This window comes from Branchiostoma floridae, chromosome 9 (assembly GCF_000003815.2).
Source record: "Branchiostoma floridae strain S238N-H82 chromosome 9, Bfl_VNyyK, whole genome shotgun sequence".
In the NCBI taxonomy this organism is placed as follows: Eukaryota; Metazoa; Chordata; class Leptocardii; order Amphioxiformes; family Branchiostomatidae; genus Branchiostoma; species Branchiostoma floridae.
Genome location: NC_049987.1, coordinates 5,373,840 through 5,383,139, shown reverse-complemented (window position 1 = coordinate 5,383,139; position 9,300 = coordinate 5,373,840). Strand labels below are relative to the sequence as shown.

General features: G+C 42.2%; 1 protein-coding gene across 1 annotated transcript; it reads right to left on the bottom strand.

The window, feature by feature from the left end:
* Positions 1 to 3,899: 3,899 nt before the first annotated feature.
* LOC118423428 (melatonin receptor type 1B-A-like) lies at positions 3,900 to 7,175 on the bottom strand. The gene is made up of 3 exons (XM_035831578.1): positions 5,855 to 7,175; positions 4,839 to 5,056; positions 3,900 to 4,309 (listed from the first exon to the last, which is right to left on the bottom strand). Exons 1-3 carry the CDS (start codon positions 6,665 to 6,667, stop codon positions 4,036 to 4,038), a joined length of 1,305 nt encoding a protein of 434 aa, XP_035687471.1. The 5' UTR covers positions 6,668 to 7,175; the 3' UTR covers positions 3,900 to 4,035.
* Between the last annotated feature and the right edge of the window lie 2,125 nt (positions 7,176 to 9,300).

Sequence of the window (9,300 nt, the reverse complement as noted above, 5' to 3'; positions counted from 1 at the left end):
CAGTCTACCTAAAAACTGTTCTCTCCTGTTTGATAATCGTGAAATAGAAATTGTAACTTGTTATACTTATCTTGGTATTATTGTGAGTGCAGCTGGCACGTTTAAAGCTAACAACAAATACCTGAGTGGCAAAGGTCTGAAGGCTTTATTCGGAATAAAACAATCTTTAGATAAAGCCACCGCCTCATTACCAGTTAGAAACAAACTTTTCGATGCATGTGTCAAACCTATTCTACTTTATGGCTCAGAAATATGGGGCGCATTTAAAAGCCCTAAAACCTGTCCCATTGAATCTGTTCACCTTAAATTCTGCAAACAAGCACTAAATGTCCCCAGACCAGCATCTAACCTTGCCACAAGAGCGGAATTAGGGAGGTACCCCATTCAACTGGAAGCCTCCCTGAACGCTATCAAACACTTTCTAAGAATCCGTCAAAACGTGCCAGCTGACAGTCTACAAGCCGACGCCCTATCTTGTCAATTACAACTAGATGATAATGGAAATAAGTGCTGGGCGTCCGGCGTTCGTAAGATACTGGAGGAATGCGGTTTTGCCTACATATGGAGATCTCAAATATCTCTAGGAAGAAACCTATTACCTATAACCAACGCCATCAGCCAACGATTAAAGGATATTTACATTCAAACATTTAGAACCGAAATACACAATGACAACCGGGACAAATCTTTCGGTAACAAATTACGAACCTATAGATTATTCAAGACTATTTATAAAGAAGAAGAATATCTGATGGTGAAAAACATACAGCACAGAGTGGCTGTCACTAAACTCCGGATTAGTTGCCACAAGTTACATATCGAAACTGGAAGGCACAACCGCACCCCTCTGCAGCATAGAGTCTGCCAATTTTGTGATCTACAACATGTAGAAGATGAACAGCATTTTATTTTACACTGTAAATTGTACCATAATGAACGGATTGTGCTTTATGAATATATCAGAAAAGAGTTCCCATATTTTGAACATCTTAATGCAACGGATAAATTTCTATTTTTGATGCGCCTAGACAAACCCTGTATATCAAACATTATATGTTCTTATATCTACACCTGTACAAAGAAGCGAGAAGATGTCGACCATCCTGTTAGCTTAGCACCTTCAACTAGTTAAATTGTATCCTGTTGTTTTTTTCATATATTTGTTATTCTGTTATCAGTCATGTCTGTTATCAGTGACCTGTACCTAGCCCGTCGAGGCATGAATGTACAATAAAGGTCTTTCTATATATATTAACTGTTCTAATCACTAGTTTCTTGCAAAATCTTTATGATATAATGTGTTTATACAGTAACAATCTTTTTCTGTTCAAAAGTTTCCATCGAACCGTCAAAAGCGAGCAATTACTAGCAGTGTGTTTAAGTTTCGAGGGACCATGTATGTTTGTGCAGACGCGGGACAAACTCTCTCCTACGCAGACTCATATTATCGTTTACGACTGAAAAGATTTTGGGATTTAGTTTTGCCGCAAGTGCTTAATCTTTTAATGCCTCTGTTGTAGTCCTGCTGTATCAAGATGGGTTTTAGATAGAGCGAAATTGTCCTGAGATGTTTCACGCTGGTACGCCGGTAAGGCAAAACACATTTAACGACACCTGGAGTGAATCTTAATGACTCTTCGCTCCACACAGACATCCTAAACAAAGCTTGGAGGATTTTCATGAATAACAGTAAGAAGTAAGATCCTGGATAGCCGTAGGACTGGATGGCTACAGTAGTCTGCTTGAGAATCTTACAGAGCCGGTTAAAATCAAATGAAAGAGTTTTTCTTTGGCAAATAGCATAACGACGCGTCTAGTCGGCAGCCAAACCATGCAATCCTGTTAATACTCAAGGAGGGCCATAATTAGGATTATTCAATTCTTTGAAACGTTATTCAGTTGCTTGTGGTGAAGCAACCTCGTTTTTCCTATCCCTCAAAAGCAGTCTTTTGAAAATCGTGCATCTTGTTTTATCTACATTCAAACAGCGGTTTATGTCCTGTGTAAATTGTTATCTTCTTGTCACACGAGAATACATAACTTGTTATCTCTCCCTGGCGTCCTTTTGCGTCGCACAATAATTTTGAGAACGCAGGCGGTCCGTTTTGTTTGTTTCAAATACATGGCAACACTCATAATCCAAATGTAGATAAAAGCAAGTACCCAAATACTACTTATTTTGAGGACCGCATGTTGCCGAACAGTTTCTTTTGCAAATTATTCATACGTACAGAAAATCAAACACTAATTTACTACTCAAATGCTTTTTTCACCATATGTTGCAGAACAAATATACTTTTTCTTTTCGAAGATATTAATGAAATAACTGAAGAAGCTATTAACCTACAGCGTTTGCAATCAATTTTTAGAAGAATCAGCGTAGGCAAGAATCCCCTTCTCATAAAGTGAGGTCCTTGCGTGGTCAAAAGAGGGAAGTTAGGATCCGGAAAATTTAATTGAAGAGCCGAGGAGCCGCGTTTATTTAGTGATGTGTACCTAAAACGTTTCGGAAATCAAATTTTGGAGAAGATGGAGCGAGGCGAAACTTACTCACCGACAAGTGTAGCTACTGTGTAACTTCGTTAGGCTGAGGCCCTTCAGGTTAAAGAAATGGAAGTTGGATTTAGCTGGGCTATTTGGAAGCTAATAGGAGAGGCGCGTAAAGGTTTATTAGATAAACACCGAACAATATGACATGTTTTTCAATGTATCTAAGAAAAGGTACAAGAGGGGAAATAACCTTAGTTAATTGGAAGCATACAGTTGGGATGGTGGAATATAATTTGGTAGATAATGTTTAAGTTAACGATACATTTAGACCATTTCTAAAGTACCATTATTCAATGCATTATTCGATGCTGCATTCCTTTCGGCTCTAAATACCCCCTGAGTGAGATCAATTTGATATTATTATTATTCTGTTGGAGAAAATTGTCGTTTTTATTGCTTTAGAAAGTTAATGCAGTTTGTTAGGACAACATTTTCTACAAAAAACACTTATGGTACACAGAATTACCTTTTATAAGAGTCACATCTTTTGAAAGGCGAAGCTTGTCAAAACTAAGCATATTGCCTTTCGTCATATTGTTTTCTATCCATGGTGTTGGAAAATACACTGTACATAATATCTGTACAAAATTTGTCATGTTGTTCGTAGTGAAAGCTACAAAACAGCCCATACAATGCACTGAAGTGTTGGACTTTCAATTCCAAGATCCCCCCCCCCCATTCTTAGCTTAAGGTATATCAAAATCAGTGATTTGTTGTATATACGTGTATTGTATAGTGAGGTACAACTGTCAAGAACTAGAAACCAATCTTTTCTTATTGTTTTAGAAATTTTTAGAGTTTATAGAATTTCCCTTCATAAAAGTTCATTATATAATCGAATGATTTCTCAGTAGCAGTATATCATCAAATTTCTATGAAACTGGTCATGTTGAGTAAAAACCTTGGTAAAAACTAAGGTCCAGCCCTTACAATCGAGCCGAGATTTGGAATGTCACTTTCAAGAGCCAGTCAAGTAATTGAAGAGTTCTTGTCTTTGAGGCATATCAAATGGTGAACCGTATTGGCCTGGAGGTAGGAACACACATTGAGGTAATTGTCAACTGCTCAGTGTACGAGGATGGGAGTTTAGCGTGGCGCGTTGGTACACCCGATCCCTCGATCTCGGAAGTTAAGCAACGCGCGGTCCGGATAGTGCTTGGATGGAGGACCAACCATGGACGTCCGGATTGCTGTAGCCTCACAAAGTGTTCCACGAAATCGTCTTCCGGGAGGGACGTAAAACGGGGGTCCCGTGCTCGAGGAGGTGCCTCAACCACGTTAAACAGCCTCATTACTCATACTTGGGGTACCTACTGGCTGGCAAAAATACACCAGATGATTATTATCCCTGGTACAACGAACCTCTAAAGTCGGTACACCGCGACTGTCATCTCTGTCATGACCAGTGCTAAATTGGCCTATCAACTGATGAGTTCTGTTGAGCTGAACTGGTTCAAGATCACTTTGAATCCATTTCACTTTAACTCACACGCTGACCCCCGGAAGGTCTTGCACAACCACAGTACCGCGACTCTTGTGTCCAGTCTGATGGCAGGACACCGGCTGTCCTGACGTGTGAGTGACCGAGATTTTTTTCAGCTGTTGCTGGAGGGGGCTGGTGTCTGTCGACCCTGACGGCGGGCTGGCCAGCACCTCGGGAGGAGCCGTGCGGTTGACTGGGTTCATCTCCTCCACGGCGATCCTTTTGGGCGCGGTCATCTTGTGGGCTGGTCTCGTCCTGCCGCAGCAGATGATGTACCTGATGGTTGGAGTTAGAATTTGAGCTTTCAAAATCAAAACATTTCAATTCTCATAACCGTAAATAGATTCATTGTATGGGTTAGTGTGGATCAATTCAACGAAGTCTCTAATTGATTCACACCAACCTGGAAGTCTTCTTAGTTACACAACTTTCTTTAATTTAATTCAATTGTGACCACAATAGATCTACAATAGGTTAAGTTCGGATTGCACTGAATCTGTCTAGTTCATACAGCACCGATAGTATTTGTTTCATTTTGTGCTGATGAAGGCGACATCGCTACCTTTTACTTAAGTTAATGTATGTATGTCCCAGTTATGTTGTTTGAGTGTCCTGGGGCACCTGAAAAAAAGGCCGAAGCCTGACTGTGATTTTACCCTGAAAAAAGAAAAGAAATGAATGAATAGATGGAATGAAAAAGGTTTGTAGATTTGTAACGGAAGGCGGCTACGGCACGTGTGGAATATGAAATAAAATGAATGAATATTATGAATGAAATTAAAAAAAAAGGTATATAGAACTGTACCAAAAGGCTTCCCTGTACTCCCGGCTACGGCACGTGTGGATGATGGGGTTGATGGAGCTGTTACAGCCGAACAGGAACGTCAGGCCCTGCCACAGGCACGGCGACAGCGCCATGTCCCGGTCCAGCATGTAGAAGATGGAGTAGGGCGTGGTACAGACGCAGAAGGTCACGAACATCACGAACATGTGCTTGGTCTGCTTCAGCACTTTCCCTGGAACCTGAAAATAGAATAGAAAATAAAAAGTGATCTCGTTCTAGTTTAACTCATATGAACTCAATGAACACGCAAAAAAAGCAGTTACCCAAGCAACTGGATGTGATTTTGGAACTAACCAGTTGCTTGAGTAACTACTTTTTGATATATCTTTTTACCTGGATGTCTAACCTTCGGCGACGTAACTCAATAAACAGATAAGCTACGCGTCCACTGGTCGTGACAAAGACAACGGGCGACATGTACAGTATTTACAAGATCATTGTACCGTAAAACTTCTCTCATCTCTTTTGAACAAGCCCAATGGTAAGTGGACCACGATGTGCATGGTGTCATTTTATGACGTCATTTTGACGTCATCGATGTTGCCATTGGCAATACAAGTCGTAATAAACATTATTATTCTGTTATCTGCACTTGTTGTTACATTTTTGTAGTATAACTTGAAGTTGTCTGAGAATACACTTTTTTCATGGGTCCGGCCAATATAATCAAATTGATGACGTCATAATTACGTCATCTTACGTTAACGTTAAGTCAAACGTCAAATACTCATCAGATATTATGTCGATATCATGTCCTAAAAATTTGGTGGCCCTACGGCACGTCGTTTAAGAGTTAGAGGACTTAGAAGTGGAGGGCCTCAAAAGCCCCCCCCCCCCCCAGTCCAGGGATGACCAAAAAAGCCAGATCTGAATAGGGTTAAGTCCCGCCATAAGGACAGTGCCGTGAATATCGGGTGAGCGGGTATTTGAACTCACAACGCCCGTCCAGGTCCAGAGCTAACCAAGCTATGACTAACCTGGCGGCCTTTGTTGTTGGGTCCCGGACCTCGGTGCGCCTTGGCGGAGCTCTGCTTCACCTTCTGGTAGATCTTGAAGTAGCAGAAGACGGTGACGCCGTTGGAGAGGAAGACCAAGACGCCGGGGATGGTCATGAAGTAGGTGAAGGTGGAGGGGTTGTCCACGGCGAAGTCGCATATGGAGGAGGCGCGATTGTACCCGAGCTCGCCGAACCCAAGTAGCGGGGGTAGGACCACCAAAGCGGACAGTGTCCACGACCCGACGATCATGAAGAAAGTGTTACACGGCGTGAACACCTTCTTGTAAACCGTGTGGGGATACTCGATGAGGATGAAGCGGTTGAGGGCTATCAGGACGGACGCTATGAGCGACTGGCTGGCGCTCGCCACGGTCGCAGCCCCGAGGGCCGTGCAGAGCCCCGGTCGGTAGGTCAGGCCGCCTATCGCCAGGGCCCGGGCCGAGAGGGGCTCGTGGACGCCGGCGAAGATAAGGTCTCCTATCGCCATGCTCGTGATGAAGGCGTTGAGTGACGTGCGGAGCTTCTTGTTGACGAGTAGAGACGTGATGACCAGAAGGTTCCCGAAGGTCCCCACGGTGCTGATGAGACCGAACCCAGTGGCGAACACTTCGGCAACGCAGATGTCAGTCACCGGCAGCAAGCTCGCTTCCAGTTCGGTGCCGTTGTCAAACGCCGGCGTACTGTCGTTTGCGGTGTCCATAACAAAATTTGGTACAGTCGACCAAGCGGATGCTTCCGTGGTTGTTGCAGAGTACGCGGTAGCACAGGTAGAAGGAATATTAGTCTGGCTCATTTTTGCCCCAGCGTCTAGCGGATGTACTTTATGCGCCAAATAGTAATTACTCAAGCAACTGGATATGATTTTGGAAACGATCAGACGTGTCAGGCAGAATCCACTACCTTTCGTCAGTGACACTAAAGATATCTCGTTGGGACAGTCGAACAAGCTGTTGACAATTCGGATGCCTCCGTCGTCGTTGCGGAATATGCGGTAGCATAGGTAAGAGGAATGTTATCCTGGGTCATTTTTGCCTCGAACTGGTGTGTTTTATGTGCTAACGTGTGCCGTGCTGCGCTGATCCCTCCATGGGGATAACCGTCCGACCTCGAGGTGTGAAGTCACGAAATGGCAATAAAGGAGTCCACTAAACTGTGCACAGTCAGCAGAAAGCCTGGAGGACCAAAAGGAGGAAATATTGTAAGGGCAACAAAGAAGTAAGCGTCCAAATCCCAGGCGAATATCTGGGCTAAAACATCTAATGTACTGCGTCTCTACTATATATGGCTACATGGAGATTTAGATTTGGTTCAGTATTTTTAACTGTATTCCGCGATTCAGCTTCATTACAGAAGCTAAGATTCGTAAATGTTTGATATATCGGTAGCAACGGTTTTAAGTATTCAATGTTATAGTATGACACAAACATCTATAATGAAAAATTATTCATTCACCCATTCGTCAGTTCGTTCATCCGTCCATCCATTCATCCATTCATTCATTCACCTACCGTGTTGTAGTGCGGACGACAATTGTTAAACGTTCACCGCAATTCAGTCTTAGGACTGCAAGTGTGATGTTTTTGTATGTGACCCTTTATGTCAAATAAACCATTCATTATCATTATTATTATTATACCTGTCTCAAGCTGTTCTTGCCGAACTCAATCACAGACCATAGAGAGTGACAACAGCTGTGACTTGTTTGAGCACGGAGAATGAAGATAAATCACATTCAGGGGCCTCTATGGTGTCATCTGCTGCTGGTGAGAAGTCCGTTTTGGAACATTCCTGATTTCTCTGATGAAATATGGTAGCTTCCCAAGTGGTGTCTTTTTATCTTCCCATCATGCAATGCGTGCATACATCACTAGCCAGGGAATTGTGCCATGTAATATCATTGTGTCCAAACTTCACCAAACAGCAGTGTTTTTCGGAAAATACTATTGATTGATGATATCGCACTACTTATGCATCAGAAAAACACAAATGCACCAAAAAGCACCCATGGGAAAGTAAAGAAAATGATGTTTGTCGAAATTGTTTTTGTAATAATTGTTGACAAATATATTTTTTTTTACTTTCCAAATGGTGGTTTTTCTAATACATAAGTAGTGCGATATCATCAATCAATAGTATTTTCAGAAAAACACTGTTGTTTGGTGAAGTTTGGACACAATGATATTACATGGCACAATTTCCTTGGGCTAGTGAATTAATGTATGCACGCATGCCATGATGGGAAGGTAAAAAGACACCACTTGGTAGCTTCCCTTATAGACGCTCACAGATGTTTGAGGATGTTTGATGTGTAAGAGCTTTGGTGTGAGAAATTCTGATACTTTGTTAAGTCCATTGGCTATGATACGAATTTGTAAGAGGCTACTCCTTCTAAACGCGTAAAACGAACAAACATAGCATTTCATCTACTATTTACATTCTACATCTAATTAAACTGTCTGATTTATATACATGGGAACCTCTAGCAAAAAACTTTTACTGACAGATAAAATGCTTTAAAGCAAAACCGTTCTAACGTTATATAGAAATAAATGGACTTGTATATGAAAGTATGTTTCCTGGCATTAGGTTTTAGGTTTAATGGCCTGTATGTGCTATTTGCTGGCATGACGCGTGTTGAAACTCTGCTGGTGTGTAACAGGATACAACTGCGGCAAGAGTTGGCAAGAGACATGGTGTTTACTGGTAGCCTTTCTCTAATTTTAAAATTACTGTTCTAAAAGTGAAGTGCTGAAGTACATGATCTTCAATCTGTACTGAACGAAATGCAGTTAACACCATGCCTCAACTCAACTGGTTTTGGAGAACTGAGGCAAGAGTTGAGACATGGTTTTCACTGGTAGCATTTCTCTAAATTCCTCCATTACTTTTCTAGAAATGAAGTGCTGAAGTAAATGTTCTTCGCAGAAACTTCTGAAAGAAACTACGAGGGGATCCGGATGTGGTATCACTAATATATGAAGCACCTTCTTTCACATGAAAAGCTGATACTCATTCCTACCACGTATTCAATGTCACTTACCGGTCATGACTGGGCTTTTAAAAAACGTAGACTTTAGTTCATCCGCTTCGGCGTCATTATGTCTCATTTGATAAACGACTCACGTCGAGATGGTCCCATACATCAAGGAGTGCCTCCGCTCAAGAATAAAGCTTGACTTTATACGTCTGAACGAAACAACGTTTATGTCTCTGTGGTGCTCAGTGCAGTGGGCGAAGGTCGACGGGGGGAAACTGCGACTTCGCTTTTAATCCCCTGCTTCCCTGTAGTCGTATTATTCTACTGGTATGAACTGTCTGTCTTGTACGTTTCGTATGTCTTTTTTATTTGGATGTGTCAAGTTGACAGGAGTGGGTTGGTGGGAGCTCGGCGGACAAGTAACCTGTTGTGGGTAGCTTGACACATCC

Bases quoted from the DNA above. Each gene is read 5' to 3' on its own strand.
- LOC118423428 (XM_035831578.1), bottom strand. From the start codon at position 6,667: ATGAGCCAGACTAATATTCCTTCTACCTGTGCTACCGCGTACTCTGCA. The intron at 5,057-5,854 runs GTTAGTCATAGC...TTCTATTTTCAG, and splicing joins CCAACAACAAAGGCCGCCAG to GTTCCAGGGAAAGTGCTGAA. The intron at 4,310-4,838 runs GTACAGTTCTAT...TCCAACCATCAG, and splicing joins GAGTACAGGGAAGCCTTTTG to GTACATCATCTGCTGCGGCA.